Source organism: Haliaeetus albicilla, chromosome 19 (assembly GCF_947461875.1).
Source record: "Haliaeetus albicilla chromosome 19, bHalAlb1.1, whole genome shotgun sequence".
NCBI classification, from domain to species: Eukaryota; Metazoa; Chordata; class Aves; order Accipitriformes; family Accipitridae; genus Haliaeetus; species Haliaeetus albicilla.
The window spans coordinates 8,305,230-8,320,993 of record NC_091501.1 but is presented as its reverse complement, the minus strand read 5'-3'; the positions used below and the strand labels follow the sequence as shown (position 1 = coordinate 8,320,993).

General features: G+C 47.5%; 1 protein-coding gene across 4 annotated transcripts; it reads left to right on the top strand.

Annotated features, from left to right (window-relative positions):
- Positions 1-185: 185 nt before the first annotated feature.
- Positions 186-12,307, top strand: LOC104321614 (protein mono-ADP-ribosyltransferase PARP12). Of its 4 annotated transcripts, XM_069807519.1 has the most exons (9): positions 2,025-2,448; positions 2,872-3,020; positions 5,315-5,450; positions 5,930-6,050; positions 7,087-7,177; positions 8,572-8,647; positions 9,449-9,579; positions 11,383-11,534; positions 11,974-12,307. In XM_069807519.1, exons 3-9 carry the CDS (start codon positions 5,391-5,393, stop codon positions 12,252-12,254), a joined length of 912 nt encoding a protein of 303 aa, XP_069663620.1. In that variant the 5' UTR covers positions 2,025-2,448; positions 2,872-3,020; positions 5,315-5,390; the 3' UTR covers positions 12,255-12,307. The 4 variants fall into 4 exon arrangements, with proteins under 4 accessions (XP_069663618.1, XP_069663620.1, XP_069663619.1 ...); XM_069807517.1 differs by lacking the exons at positions 2,025-2,448; positions 2,872-3,020 and adding an exon at positions 186-2,001; XM_069807518.1 differs by lacking the exon at positions 2,872-3,020.
- The last annotated feature ends 3,457 nt before the right edge of the window (positions 12,308-15,764 follow it).

Here is a 15,764-nt window from a genome sequence, read left to right as displayed (position 1 = left end):
TGTGCTAAATTAAGCTGGGATAGCAGCAGTGTGGTTGCAGGGCTCGTTTTCCCCCCTCCCTTCCCGCAGTTGAATTTACAAGCTGCTGGATGTTATCCAACAGGAAATCCAGTCCTTCGGGGAAAACCATCACAACCGACAGGAGAAGGTACCGGCTTTAAATGATAGTGTGGTTTCAAGTGAGATCTGGAAATGTCTCCAGGCTCCCAGGCGTGGGTCGGTCCCCTCTTGCGCCAGGCTTTGCTGAAGCCCCTGGCACACCTTCACCCCGCGGCCGGGCTCCGGTGCGGGTGGCTGGGGAACCAACCTGCAGAAGACCTTGCAGAACCAGGTGAGCCCCAGCACCCCAATATAGCCTGAATCCACCCCCTTGGGTACTGCTTTGGGGGATTTTTTCCACATCTTGAGGTAGAAGCATGAGGTGCTGCCAGCCTGGTCCTGTGCTGCAGGACCCCCGTGAGCACGGTGTGCCCACACCGTAGCATCGGTACTCACGCGTCAAACCTTGGAGTGGTCTGAAATTGCAGCAGAGCTGCTGTGCGTCTGCAGGTAGACACACAGAAAGGGTAGAACATCACCTTTTTTTTGTCCATTTCCTCTCAAGAGAAAAAGGGAACAAGAATTGAAATTCCCTTGGGGGGGAAATAAGTAATCCTACCTGCCGGACAGTGGTTTCTTTATACATGATAAATCATTTGACATATGCAGGGAAACCACACTTGGGTGCCTCTGCTGACTCTGCAGGAATATGATCTTGCAGGGCTATATATAGGATGTGGGCTCCAAAACCTGTCAGATACTAGAAATGCAGACAGATATAGTACCACAGTTACGTGGACAGTTAGAAATCAGAGATTCAACAGCTCCACAGATGACATTGCAATTAAAAGTGATAAAAATAAAAACCATGATGTTCAGAAGGTATCAGTTTACAGTGAGCTCAAGTTTCCAGTTTGTGGTGAGTTATTTGTTTTTAGAGAGGATGGTATGCTGCTCCCAGCAAAGCTACATAAACATTTTCTACCAAGCCAGAATGTTTTTCCTAGAGCTGATATCTCATGCCTGCTGAAGCTCTTGGCCTCAGTTCAAAAGACTATTTTACTAGAGAATTCACATATGCAAAAAATGAACCTGTGAGACCTGATCTGATAAATCTCATCAGTCAAAGGGAAGCATAAAAGTTGTGCAACTGTGGAGATGAGAGCCAGATACTATATGGGAGGTCAAAAGCCAGTCAGGAAAGGCCAGACGGGGAAGAAGCAAAGTTCAACTTCATAATCACATTTGTGGTGGTTTTTTGTTTTTTGTTTGTTTTTTTTTTTTTAATACCATGTCTATAAAATGCACTCAGAGTAAAGCCTTTCCAGAAACTAAAAGAGAGATTTATGTCTTTCAGCCACTACTGATCTGGTCTGACTAGATCATCAGGAAATAAAAATGTTCTGGGCAATTCAACTGAATGTAATTTGTGTAAAAAAACCAACAAAGTTTGCATCTGAACAAGTTTATGTAGTTAGTACTACTTGCCCTGTCGTTAAGCTTTATGCTTCAGAGCTCTGTTGGGAAACTCTGTCAGCCTTTTAGACTGAAAGGCTGGAGGTCAGACTGGAATGCTCCTAACCCTTCTCTGATTTCTGTGGGGAAGAACACAGCAGAGACTCAGGCTTCAAGGTAAAGGAGTACAAATACTCTGTATTTGTATTTGTGGGCTGACCGAGCCTGTCCCGCAGGGCTCTGCGCTTGGTTTGCACTGGTTTGGATTGCTCCGTGCAGCGCTGCGTACCGCAACCCCCCCCGAACGGCGCGATAACCGACACGGAGAGTGTCTTGAGAGATGCACCCGCTTTCTGCACTGAGATTTGGGGTTCGCTTTGCAAGGCAACGCCAGCTTTTGGCTTTCAAAGAACGATGTTCAGCAGAAGCTGCTCCCGACAGGAATCTTGAAAGGAGAAGCTCCTGAATATTACCGGCCGGTGGAAGGATGGGAGGAATCGGCTCAAGGTAAGTGCTGGTGCACGACGACAGGAACCGAGCAGTAGGGGTAACCTCTGCCGGCTCGTAGGGATGTTGATTTTACTGATGCATCTGCCAAAAACCTCAGCTGTGCCTGGCCGGTCTGCTCATGCCTGGCAGACGCGTGTGCGTATGGTGCAATAACCAGAAGGAAACGTTACTCAGTTCCGTTTCCTAAGGGTCAGTGATTAGCAGCGAGGCACCCGTCGCATCCCGCCGAGAGACTCGGGGAGACACAGCGAGGTACGGATGTGCGGTTGGGAGCTCACGAGGAGCTCTCGCAGGCCAATCGTATTTTATTTCCGAAGATCTTATTGCACCCAGGGGACCTTTCCCACGCGGAGCAAGGGTTCGGAGGGCTCGTCCGACTGGCGGGCACGTGGCTGATGTCCTCCGCTCCCGGGGGTGGTGGCTGGGCAGCCTGACGGCAGGACTGTGAGTAGGGGAGCTGGGAGACGGCCGTGCTGGGCTCCAAGAGCTTTACTGGGGCACCTGGGAGGGAGGGAGGGAGATGGAGGAAGTTGGGGATTCCATGGCTTGTGGGCTTGGCTTTAAGGATACCTGCTTGCAGTTAGTCACACTGTTAGCTGTGTTTGTATCTTCATTAATTCATCCTTTATTCCATGTGAGGGAGAAGTGTGTAAGAGAAAAGGTGGCATGAGGTTGCTTTTTATGTATAAAATTTCCCCTCTATGAAACCATTCCTGTGGAGATATAAAAAGCAAATTTACAGGGTATCTCTCAGTTGCACAAGACCAGATAGCGAATTCTTCAGCAGAAGTTGAAGGACGCTACCTGTTTTGCCAGTGAAATATTTCTGTCTGCCTTATTAAGTGTTTCACTTCTGTTTCTTTCTAGTTGGGGTTAGTTGGTGAGTGGAAAACACCTGCAAGGAGCAGGAATACTGGCAAGTGAAAGTGAAAGTAGGGCACAAGTGGACATTTTGGAAAGCTGGTGGAGTTGGGGCAGACTGAGAGCCCTGTGTATTGGCAGGGGAGCCAGCAGAGGTTAGCATCTATCTACGGAGCGGGGAGAGAAGGAACAGGGATGGGGGGAGCAATGGAGAAAGGCTGCCTGGAAACATCATCCCACCCCATTCCCCTGCTTTCTTCTCTGTTTCCCCTCCACCCCCTCAAATCCCACACTTGGTATCCACAAACTTCAAATTCTTCTGCTGCGGTGGCAGCAGCAGCAGCACACTGCTGTGCAGAGAGGCGAGAAAGAGCAGCTGCATCCAAAAAAAGTTCCCAGGAGTGCTGGATCTCATGAATCTCCTGCAATGGGATTTGAGAGAAAATGAATTGGGAGCATTTTTCTAGGAACAGGCCTGGCTGGTGGTACTGCATACAAAGAGCAACCGTGGTCTGAAGACAGCAGTGGAACAAGCTAAGGCTGCAAGGGAGACTCGGGTCCTTCCTCGCTCTTTATTTTGGCAGTTCAGGGGCTGCCAAGCCTTTGTTTGTGGACCTTTGTACTGTAACCAGCTCTATAAGGGAGCTCCTCCTGTAATGATTTCCTCTGATTAGCCTGCTCTGAATACCCATGATCCCTGCCAAAGCATGAAGGGCATCAGAGCTGGGTAAATGATCATTTCCAGTTTCTGCTTGAATACTGTGTTCAAATTCTTCGAGCAGCTCCGAGTAGCTCAGCCACAGACCCCTGCAAATTCCACGGCAGGCAGGTGGGCAGCTCTCAGCTGCCTGTATGCGCTCCACAATAGGGTAATGTTGTAGGAGCAGCGAAGTGATGAGATGCATAGAAAAACGTTGCCTGGGTCCCAAACTGGGAGATTCAAAGGAGGCTGAAGCACAGCAGCAAGCAAAGTAAAATCCACAGAATTTGAATTATTGCTGGCTACCTGTTTCAGCTTCTTCTCTTTGTAAGTGCTGTGTCTTCGGGGTTAGAGCGCATAGCAGAGACTTTGCTGATAAGCAATTTTTTTTTTTTTTTTTTTTTACCCGCCCCCCCCCCCCAAAGGAATTTGACCTCGGCTGGCTGCCAGCTGCCCACCCAGCCACTCTTTCACTCTCCCTCCACAACAGGACAGGGAAGAAAATAAGGTGGAAAAGTTCACAGGTTGAGACAAAGACTGAGAGATCACTTACCAATTACTGTCATGGGCAAAACAGACTTGATTTGGGGAAAGTTAATTTATTGCCAATTAAAATAGATTTAGCCAGTGAGAAACAAACCCCAAAGTTAGAACAACACCTTCCCCTTCTTCCCAAGCTCAACTTCATTCCTTCAGTCCTGACTCTTCTACCTCCCCTCTGCCAAGTGATGCAGGGTGAAGGCGATGGGTGTTGACCTCAGTCCATAAGAGTTGCCCTCTGCGACTCCATCATCCTGAAAAATTTCCCACATTCCAGCATGGCTCCTTCCCACGGGCTGCAGTCCTTCCGGATAAGCCTGCTCTGGTACGGACGCCTCTCCATGTGTTGCAGCTTCCTTCAGGGCATGTCCATGTCCTGCATCGTGGGGTCCTCCACAGGCTGCAGGATGGATATCTGCTTCACCACAGTCCCCCACAGGTTGTAGGGGGACAATTTGCTTCACCATGGTCTTCTCTGAGCTGCAGGGGAATCTCTGCTCCAGCGGTTGGAGCACGTCCTCCCCCTCCTTCTTCACTGACCTGGGGGTCTGCAGGGCTGTTTCTCTCACATTTTTCCTCACTTCTCACTGCTGGGCAGCTTTCTCAGAGGTGCCACCGGCTTAGCTGATGGGCTCAGCTGTGTCCTGCGGTGGGTTCCGTTGAGCTGGCTGTCGCCGGCATGGGGGACCCCTGGTCTCTTCTCACGGAGGCCAGCCCCGCAGCCCCCCACTGCCAGCACCTGGGCACCTGCACCCAGTACAGTACCCGCAAGTGGCAGCTTTGCTCTCTTGAACACTAAAAGGGGGGGTTGAAGCTACCCTGACTTCTGCAGCTGATCACACACTGCCTAGAAGCCAAGTCTTACTCCTGTTAGCCAGGCGGCACCACTGGCCTTCACGTAACGAGCTGAGTTTATTGTGTCAAATTGTATTTTCTTACAATGGGAATTTTAGAAAGATATATTTTAGAGAAAAATAGTGAGCTGGGTCCAAGCCAGAGAGGTCAGGGTCATTTCTGTGATGCTTACCATGCCCCATAAATGTACAAACCTCAGTTCCTCGGTTCTGGGCCAAACCTGTACTTGCCAGCAGGAGGGGGGTTGACTTTTCTGAGAAGTGATGAGACTTCTGACCAGACCAGAGTTATCACATAGTTTGACAGCTTTGGAAAAGACCCCTACTTTAATCTGGATTTCTTTTCTGATGTTAGGGCCAAGCAAGAAGCCAGGTGGTGGTCAGCTCTTCTGCGCCTGTGGTGTCTTCTGACTCATCCATCTGCTCCCGAAATGGAGTATGCCTGGTATTGGCTCGATGATTCTGGGCAGTGGATTGAGTATGGGGAAAAGGTGAGATCCATCCGCTGTTGATGTCAAAAGCTTTTGTTAAGCCATCTTCGGAGAGTTATTTAGGGCACGTTGTTCTGCAGCTGGGGTGTTTCACACGCACCACTGGGTGCCCTTGCAGTGCTGCTCTGATGCCCTGGTGGATTTGTCTTATTAATTGTCCCTCAAAGCAGTACTGCTACTCTGTGAAAGCTTTCAAAGGACTGGCTTTGAAAGCGGGTGCATTTTCCAGAGATGACGGATGTCTTTTGGCTGAAGCTGACCACACAGGCTGAAGGCTGCTTTGTTGCTGCTGTTCCAAGCAGCAGTTCTCTGTGGGGTACCCTTCTGCTGCTGAAGAACAAAATGCTTGAAGCCTTGGAGACTTAGTTCCAAATGGCAACCCGTGATAGAGGCCTGGGGAAACACTGGTATTTCCCCACAGTGTCACCTAAACCAAAGGCTGGTTTCTAACAGGTATAATTTCCTTGCTCTTTCTATAGCATCCAGATCACTGCTCTGCCACGGTAACATCTGCAGATCTGGAGAAGGAATTTCAAGCCGACCAGAAAGGCATTGTGTTATTCAGGGCTGGTTCTCAGGAGTATAAGTTAAGCTTTGAAGGTGAAGTATCTCCTTGTTTTAAGTTCACTACACAGTGTAGCTGGCTCTAAGGTAGCCTCCTTCATGCAGAGTGTGCACCCTATGTCTGGATTTCTTTGGACAGGTCTTTTTTCTCCTGTAAGTTTTTTCCAAGCAGAACTTGAGCAGTAAGTACGTTTCTCTGCAGTTTTGAGATGCCCTGCTCGAGCTTCTAGACTTGTGCATCTCTAGTCAAAAAAGCATCTCTGACAATATTGTATATTCAGAAGAAGAGCTGAGAGTAAACACTTCATGGTATCTGGCTTATGCATTTGGGCTTATACAACTGAAGAGGAGAAACGAGACAGGGAAAAAAAAAAGCGCTGAAAAGTGAAATGGTGAAGAAGTGAGCCCATGGTAGACATCTTTCAAGCTAGTTATGGGTCGAGAAAACACACAGGGCTGGTTGCACAGAAAGAGAAACAGGAAAATGAGAAATGCTTTTCTGTTTCTAATTTATTTACCCATCTTAAAATTCCTGTTAGTTTTCCAAGCTTTAAATCTGTTTCCTGGCGTGAATAAAGAGAGTGGTGTTTAAAGGAGGAAACAATGGATAATTAGCCTTGTCACACAGCATGTGCTCTGTGATATTGTTACAGGGACCAAGAAGAGAGGGCAGACTTTCCTCTTAGCGCCACGTAACAATCCCGCACGGCTGGGAAAGCTAGATTTATGGCCTCCATCATACCAAAAACTCTTCCCTGCTGTAGGCCTGACATCAGATGTGGTTTTCTCTGGCCAACAGCCTGGATGCGAATGCGTGTGCAGGTGCAGTTGGTGGCTGGTTGCCTTTGAATTTCACAACCTATGCTAGCAAGTGGTTAATGTTGCTGATCTCCCAGCAGAAGCAGCACAGGTGGGAATGGTTTTGAAGTACGGAGTGGGGTGGGTGTGATAGAAAGTGCACCATGACGTGATATTCAAGGCTACCTCCTTTTTCATTTTTTCTAATCACATAAGAGTGTGTCCCTGGACAATAAATTATCTAATTAATGAGTCATTGTTTCTGTCTTTCAAGACATGGTCCAAAGAAATTTGTTCTATGAAACTCAAAGAAAAGTTGCCCGACTGCCAAAATTTCTGTCCTCTCAAGGTGAACAAGACAGAAGGTAATATACATTCATTATTTAATAATGTCTCTAGATGTCAGCACCTTTCTGCTAAGAAGTTCCTCCTACCTGTCTAGAATTCAATTTTAGATCTCTCTAATTCATTTTTAGACACCTTTTGCTGACTGGTTTAATGGCAAATTTTGCGGTGACAGTATCTGTAAATTATGCAACGCTTCTGTGAAGTGTGCTGGAGGGGTGTTTGGTGGCAGTCTTTGGCAGCTGTAAGAGACCCCTACAGTAGATTTGTTCTCTCTGTGAGAGCAAGGCCACATAGGGCTGACACAACCGTGCCAGGAATTTTTGTTCCTTGATTTATGCCCCAACAATACTAAATAAACTGTGCACAGAGCAGGAGCAAGGGACTGCCAGTCCCAAGAACTGTGGAGCAGATAGACGCCATCCCCTGGAAAGCTGAGGATAAAATAAAACCCAGAAGCAAATCCCTCTAAATGAAGTGAACTGGATGCAATTATTTGGGATACTCTATCTTATGCCTTTTTTAAAGGAAGTTCAGCTGGATAGAATTTGAGCATGTCGGCCGTGAAAGTTAGCTGTGCTACTGCTTTATTTTAAAAAGAGCCGCCTTTGCTTCAGAAACCAGCAGACAGTGCATTTGAAGCCAAGGGTTCAATTTAAGAGTTGGTTCAACCAAGAGTGGGTTGATTCAAAACGAAAACAAACTGGAGCATTAGCATCCATCCAGGAGCTACTCTTGCCTGGGTTAAAATGTGCGTGCCAGGAGGGTGTTAGTGCTGGAAGCTGTTGAGCACTGACTGGTGCAGACTGGGGCACAACTGTCCACCCACAGCCTCCTGACAGGCTTGGTCCTGGGGATGGGTAGGGGCAGGCCACCTCTCTGGCCAGTGATTTAGAGATGAGTGGCCACGTGGAGGGAGAGGGCTAACGCTCCATTTTCCTAGAGGTTCAAGCAACGTGTGTGGAGGGCTAGCTGGAGCAGTTGTATAAACCGCTCGGCTAGGAGCATGCTACTTCTCATTTGAAGCTCTCCTACCAGGGTCTTGACCTGCCAAGAGATGCATTACTGCCACTAGGATGTGTGTGGGAATCTAAACCGGAGAAAGGGATAATGGTTATGTGGAAATGTTGTGGTCTTGACTTAGTCTAAACACTACTTAGCAACAACTGAAAACATCAGTGTGTTATCAACATTATTCTCATACTGAATCCAAAACGTAACACTAAACCAGCTACTAGAAAAAAAACAACAACCCAAACCCTCTATCCCAGCCAAAATGAGGACAGAAAAGTAAAACAAAAATAAAAATCCAGAGTTATCCAAAGTCTGTCACAGAGCCAGCGGCTGGATCTTCTGGGAGAGGGATTTTGTTAGGAGTATCATGGACTAACTTGCTCCTTTTTCTTTTCTGCAGCCAAAGCATGACTCTATCATGTTCTGACTGTCCTCCACAATGGGACCAATCTGCACTGCCTGATATCGGGTTCAAGGTGGGTCTTTCCATCTCTCCAGTGGGTAGGGCGAACTGTGTCCTGTACTGCTTTTTCTGCAGAAGAGGACCCAAGGCAGTGGAGATGTTCCCAGCTTTTAAACATGTCTTATAAAATAAACAACTATGAAGTGAAACAAGACTGACAGTTTCACATTCAGAGTAGACCTATGTCTCCTGGGAGGCTCTCTGAGACTCCCTACATGTACCATGCAGGGGTGTGTGTGTATGTGTATATATATATATATATATATATATATGTGGGTATATAGAGAAAGGCCCTTTTGGATATTACTGGTCTGACCTCTCCTTTGCACTCTCCCAAGGCACCCAATCCTCTGATAAACTGGATGAATTGCATCTTAAGGTGGTGTTGTAGTATTTGCTCCCATGATTTGAGGCAAAATGTTATTTGCCGTGGTAAAACTAGGGCTTAGCACTGTAGGGAAGGAGCTAGGGCGTCAAATTAAGGTGAAACTGATATTCACTCTTCTCCAGCCTGAATATTGCTGTGCATTTCAACTTTACGTTACTTTAAAGTAAAAATAATCTAGATGCGGAGGTGTGTCCACCAAAGGAAGCTCATGTGGGATTGTATTCGTTTCCATCAGTCAGTGCCTGTGCTTCCACATGGGGAGTGAGGGTGAAGGTGGGGAGAGGATGGTTAACTGGAAAAACAGGAGAAGCTTGTGATTTTAATGGCAGGGCTTTTCCTTTGATGTGAGGAGATTGTTGAGTCCTTTAGAAGGACTGGGAGTTGTTACTGTCAGTAATACCTTATTTTTGGTGTTAAAATTTTCAGTTGGTACAGCTCAGCTACACTTCCCAGGAATATGGAAAAATTAAGAGGCTGTTTGAGAAGACGATGAAAGATTACTACATCCACCAACTGCAGAGGATCCAGAACCCAACACTTTGGCAAGTTTTTCAGTGGTTTGTATCTATTTTATTTCATTATCCTTATGGTAGCAGAAGACTAGTATTTCCTGATCTATTGTCCTCCACAGTCTGCGTTAGGAGTTGCCAAATCCAGCAGCCCAGCAGAGGTGAGACTGGCACGTATCTGTGTGCCCGGGTCTGGCTGGCAGCGAGGCTCAGCACACGTAGGCACACATGCACAAACACACACAAAATTTATGAATATGCACACAGCTGGCCACAAAACCCAACACAGACAGCACAGCACTCAAGCAGTCATAAACAGCACCAACGGCCTCATGCTGTTCCCTTCCTCTGACTGATTGGGATGAAAGCCTGTTACTGGAATATATGAACACGTATGGGTCCCTCTAGGAGCTGGTCTGAGACACTCAGCCTACCCACGTGCTGGCCTCTGGGTCCTCTCATCTCCAGTTATGTTCTGCATAGACACACACAGATGCAAATGGGTCTCTGTAGACTTCATGGTGTCTTCAGGGGTTGGCCTGGACCTCCTGGTCCCTCTGGTAAGCAAGCTCAGACCTTCTGGTCTCTTGAGCATCTGGCGCTGACTTAGGACTTCTCCAAAACCTGGCTCCCAGGCCAGCTACCCTCCTCGCTGGCTGCCCAGTGTTATGCTGGCTAGTGATCAAACACTGACGTGCACCCCCTCGCTTGCTGCAGTTTCTGGTTCTGTGGACATGCAGCTCCAGTGACCCAACGTCCTACTCCAGTTGCTGCACCCAGACCCCCATACATGCGCATACACACAGACTGGAGAGTCCATCACCCAGGTAAGAGTTAGAAATGGAATTTAATAAGATAGGGCAGACTGCGCTGATCAGGCACAGGTCATGGGCAGACAAACCTACTGTCAAGAGAGCTGCCTGTTTATACGCAACCAGCCTTTTTTACCCCCTTATCCATCTATTTTCCCACGTTTGTTTCTCCTCAGACCATCTTGATCCCTCCCTTCTCCCACCCACAGTTCCTCTGTCAAACATTCCATTATAAGTCCTGTGCAATCCCCAAATGCTCTTCCCCTGTGTCCCATAACAAGTCCCACACTCTGGTAGGCAGTACCCTCCTCATGTCCGTGAGCTGCTCTGGACCCTTTCCATTGCTCACGGTGCTGGGTGTCTCCCTGGTCCCTGCGGCTCCCCTGGGGCAGCCCTGGGAAGGGGCTGGGGCTGGGGTTCCTCTCTCCGTGATAGGGTTATTGGGGTTGTCTCTGTGCTCTTTTGTGTGTGTGGAAATGAGCCTTTTATCGCATAACCTAACAGGTTGTGTGTGGGGTTCTTGCTAGTGTTATTCAAAAAGAAAGTTCTTTTCCTTCACCACGACTGAGCTGTGGTATCTCAAATTTATTCTTTTTGTTTTAGTCAGTTCCACATAGTTAAAAAAAAAAAAAAAAAAAGAAGGGGACTTTTTATGTGATAAAATAGGGGTAGAGGTTATACAGTCTTCACTGTGGCTTCATACAGCTCAGTTTTATAAACATATTTATGCATTCAGGATTTATATAACCTGGGAACTGACCAATTCCCAGTCAAGAGATGTTTGTCTCTTTACTCTCTCATGTGGTATGAAGTTGTGGGTGACACAGTCCATAGCGATGCTGAGAACTTTTTGTTTTGCTGGAAGGAGCCAGCTGTGCAGCAGGGTACCAACAGAAGTGCAAAGCAGGCAGTAACCCCACTGAGAGTGGTTTGTGTCACTGTTCCTCCATGACCCAAAAGTAGGAGGACTTAAGCTGGGAAATTGTCCTTGTTTGAACCAGGATAACATGTCTTTTTTTTTTTTTTTTTCGGTCCCTAGGCAAAAGTTGCAGATGAAGAAGCTCAATAAATCAAAACAGGTGGATGAGCGGCTCCTGTTCCATGGGACAAGTCCATCCCACATGCCTGCCATCTGTGAGCAGAACTTCGACTGGAGGATTTGCGGGACTCACGGGACAATGTTTGGAAGAGGTACAGGCACAGAAGTGTGGGTTCAGGGGCTGTAGCAGCACGGGCTGCGGACCCTGGCCAGGCTGGTGGGTGGGTGCAAGGTAACTGACTGTCCCTGACCCCCGCACTCCCACCGTTAGGGCACTCTCGTCTGCGTGCATCTGCATTGCTGCAGGCAGCATCTGCAGCAATCCCATTTCGGGAGGGGCTAAAAACATCCCTCTCTGCCTCGGGAACCTGCTGTTCAGCAAAGCTCTTGGAGAGGGGGGACTGGGAGGTTGATGGCAAAATGTGGCTAGAGTCTGGCGATGCTTTAAAATAAGCTGACGTGGAAACATCTGGCAAGGATGTGTGTAGAGCTACCTGGGGTTGTTGAATCTCTGGCTGCCAAAGCGCCAACAGCAGATGTTTGTTCCTCAGTTGATGTATTGTCTTACCTGTGGCTTTTTCTTGTCCCTAGGAAGCTACTTTGCCAGAGACGCCAGCTATTCTCATGACTACTGTTCCTCTCGCAGTGGTCGCTACAGCATGTTTGTGGCTCGCGTTCTTGTTGGAGACTTTGTTCAGGGAGACCCCGAATACCTTCGCCCTCCACCCAGAGCCGGTAATTCAAACAGACTTTACGACAGCTGCGTGGATGACCCGACAGACCCTTCCATCTTTGTCATCTTTGAGAAGCACCAGATTTACCCTGCCTATACCTTGGAGTACAGCAGTGAGACCCGATGTATGATCCTGTAATGAACGGCGGAATCTCCTTTGAATTTACACTGAATAAATTACACTTTAGTACAGCTTTTTAAAATGTTTGTTCAATTTTAGTAGTAGCTTTGGAACATTTTCTAATGCAGCGAACCAATATCAATCCCCTGAGGGATTTTGGGGCATAGTTTTTTGGTAGGGGCTATTCTTTTGCCAGCACGAAGTGCTAAACTTTAACCTCCACCTTTACCCTGGGATGGGGATGTACCTGCCTTGTGTACCCTGATGCAGTGACACCTACTGCTGCTGAAAGCGGCGCTGATGCGTATACGATTAACTTGATCCATTGATATAGTCACCTAGGGATGATCTTGCCTGCGATGGTGCTGATGTGCCAGAGAGAGACTGGGTGGGGAATGTGGCAGGAGGAAAAGTGAAAGTACCTTCATCATGGTGCACGGCCACCCCCTTCCCACCCTGCAGGCTGAAGTCGGTGGTGGCGATTTTGAACTGCCCTGCTGCTGCCTGGCACTTCTCTGGGGGATTGAGAAGTGTCCCAGTGGTGTGTGCTCTGACTGGGATGGACGGGGCAAAGCTTGGATGATGGACATGGTACTTGAAACTTGGTGGATGGTGGGATAACATTTGGGATGACTGATAGCATGGAAACAAAAATTAATGGTTTATTTTAAAACAGTCTTGCTGTATAAGCTGTTGTAATACAGCAAAGGAGTCACAAGTGGTTCGGTTGTGTATGCCATGAGTGGGAGAAACTGAGTAGGGGTGTGTGCAGGATCTCACCAGCTTTCCTAAAGCCTGCTATCTTCAGGCACAATCAGTGCCCTTAGAAAATGTCAGAAAGGCAGCTGACTGCGATGAGTCCCTGAGCTGCCATATTTAGTGCATTTCCATGTCCCACCTCTTTTGCAGGAGCCTAAAGGTTGTTCCTTTGCAAATTAGTGACCTAATCTTGTCAGCCACGGGTGAGCAGAGAGCTTTCCATGCAGTCAGGAAGTAAAAGTGAAAGTCACTCAAATGGACTTTTTCCTGACTATAGGACGTATTTTAATTTAAAAAAAAAAAAAAAAAAAAAAAGAAAATGGCAGCAAGTTATCTGCCACACACCTTTCTCAATAAGGAAAGTGGTGTAGAACAGTTGCTTTCCTGTGCTATCAATACCACTGCATTGGAAAACTGTGGTGATTTTGGAGAGCTGTTTGCCTGGGATGTCAGTTGTCACGGATCTGCATCCTGTGCTTTGCATAAACATGAATCTGAGCGTTATTTGTACAAACAATAACAGAAAGTCTGTTTTAAGATCTTAATTTTATAAATAGGTGGGATTATATAAAGATCTTTTTCGGTTTACAGACTTGCTGCCTGGCTGTGGCACCTAAGGGGTGCCGTGCATGGGCAGCTTTCACCCCCCCAGTCACCCCCATTCCTGCTGGGGAGGGGACTGGGAAAACCTGAATAATGGACATTTCCAGCTGTCACCCTGCCTTGGTCCTTGCAACATTATGTAAATTTGCTCCATGGCTTCATCACTTATGGGGGCACTTGAGTGTTTAGCCTTTGGGCAGGACAGGGGCTGGGACAGGGAGGGTTTGGGATGAGTTTTGCTACTAGAGAAAATGCTCTGTGGAATGATGTCCTTGTACAAACCATCTTCTGCCGTTCTTCTCTGCCATGACAAAAGAAACCATCCATCGTGTGGGAGAAAGCTGTTTCCAGCAAGGTGGGCTTTGGAGTGTGATTGCCAACCCCCTTGGGGCAGGAGAAGGCAAGGAAGAATGTGCTGAGGGGCAGTCAGTCACTGAAAAGGGAGTTTTGTTGGTTGAAAAGGAGGAAAACAGGCCGAGAGGAGAGGTGCAAACATGCAGAGTTTGGAAGAAAAGGAGATTTTCCAATAAGACAAAACTAGTTCTGACTGCAGGGAGAGTTCTCACAGGCTCCAGCGATTAGGTCCTGGGTGTCATATTGAGAAGATCAGGCGGGGGTCTGGTATGCGGTGTGGGACTGCTGAGGTGTAGCTGCTGGGGGCTTTGTAGGTGTTGGAGTACCAGATCTGAAGTGGAAGCGCTCCTTGAGGAGCCCGTGCTATTTCGGGGGCACTCTCTGCGACTCTCGCTTTGTGTCACTGCCAAAAGGAGCATCCCACCTCCAGGTGTGTGTTGCTGCCGTTTTCCCCATGCCACTGCTAGTGACTGTACTGGGGTGGGGAGGATCGGATGCAGAGCATTCACCTACTTGAAAACTGACATAGCCAAAACCCCCACAAAATCTGACCCCAAAACACGGCGTTCAGCAAGAACAGTTCCCAGCTCTGCTTGTGCCAACACCGATAAAAAAGGAGGGGTGGGGGGGGGCAGCAGGATAGATTTGGACTGACATAAGATGGCACTAAGCCTCTAGCCAAGGCAAGGCTTTGAATGGTGAAAGATTTGGGAATATTTCAGTCAGCGAGGGACTGAGAGCAGAAACCACTGGTAAAAGTGAAAAGCAATTCAATCTGTGAATACCTCTTCATGGGAGTTTTGTTTGGTGTTATAAATGTGCTAAAACTTCTTCCAGACCTGAACCTCCTGCTACCTCTGGAGTACCTGGGTGCCTCCAAAGTACTGAGCAGAAAGCATTTCTCAGCACTCTTTTAGAGGAGAAATACTTGCAAACCTGCAGCAACATGTGCAATTGTTGGCAGGCACTAAGTGTGGATCTGATCTGTGGGCTTTTCATTTTTTTTTTTTTCCCCTGAAAAAAAAAGTGTTTGAAGAGCTCCCTACCCTGCTGAGAAAGGATTAAATGACTTCTGACTCAGACACGTGGGGCTGACAGTTTCAGAGTCACTGAGATGGTGGTGGAAAAGGTCTGACCTGAGGATTGTCGTGAGTAGCCAAAAGGATTTTTGTGGTGTTTGCTGCCTTCCCTGCCAGCCGGGCACGTGTCAGGGTGGGCTTGTCCTGGAGCCTTCCCTGATCTCCTTCTGCCCATGGGTGGGGAGCAAGGCTGCCCTCAACATGAGAGCAAATGATCAGTTGGTATCTCGGCTAATTGCTTCTCCACCTTTTGAACATGTTCCCTGTTAGAAAGGTGCTGTGGGAGCACTTTATCCGTGCCGTCATGAGGAGTTTTTTGGGAGCGTGGCAGCTGCAGGAGACCAGAGGGAGAGGGCTCTGCTGAGAGGCTCTGCCTCCCCAAGAGTCACCAAGTGGAAAGGTTTTAGTTCAAGTGATCCTTTCAATGTAATGCCTTTCTACTTGATTTTCTTGTAGTGCTCCTAGGACTTCACAGTGTTCCTGGTTTTAACGCTGTTGGTTACGTATTCATGCACCTGTTCTAGGCTTTCTATTAAAAAACACCTCAGCAAGTTTTCACGCTTTCTTTTAATTTACTGGTGCCAAATTTGGCTTTTCAGCATTTTTAAGAATCACATTAAACAATTTTGACAGAATTTATTACAGGAGGATTAAACCGTAGAAACTTAATGCTTGATTGAACATGCTGAATGGCATGTTATTTTCCAAAACATTTAAACTCCTAAAAATCAAC

Coding starts and splice junctions, on each gene's coding strand:
- LOC104321614 (XM_069807517.1), top strand. CDS start 1,982: ATGGGAGGAATCGGCTCAAG. Junction 7,178..8,571: donor CAAGGTGAACAAGACAGAAG/GTAATATACATT, acceptor TCTTTTCTGCAG/CCAAAGCATGACTCTATCAT. Junction 11,535..11,973: donor CGGGACAATGTTTGGAAGAG/GTACAGGCACAG, acceptor TCTTGTCCCTAG/GAAGCTACTTTGCCAGAGAC.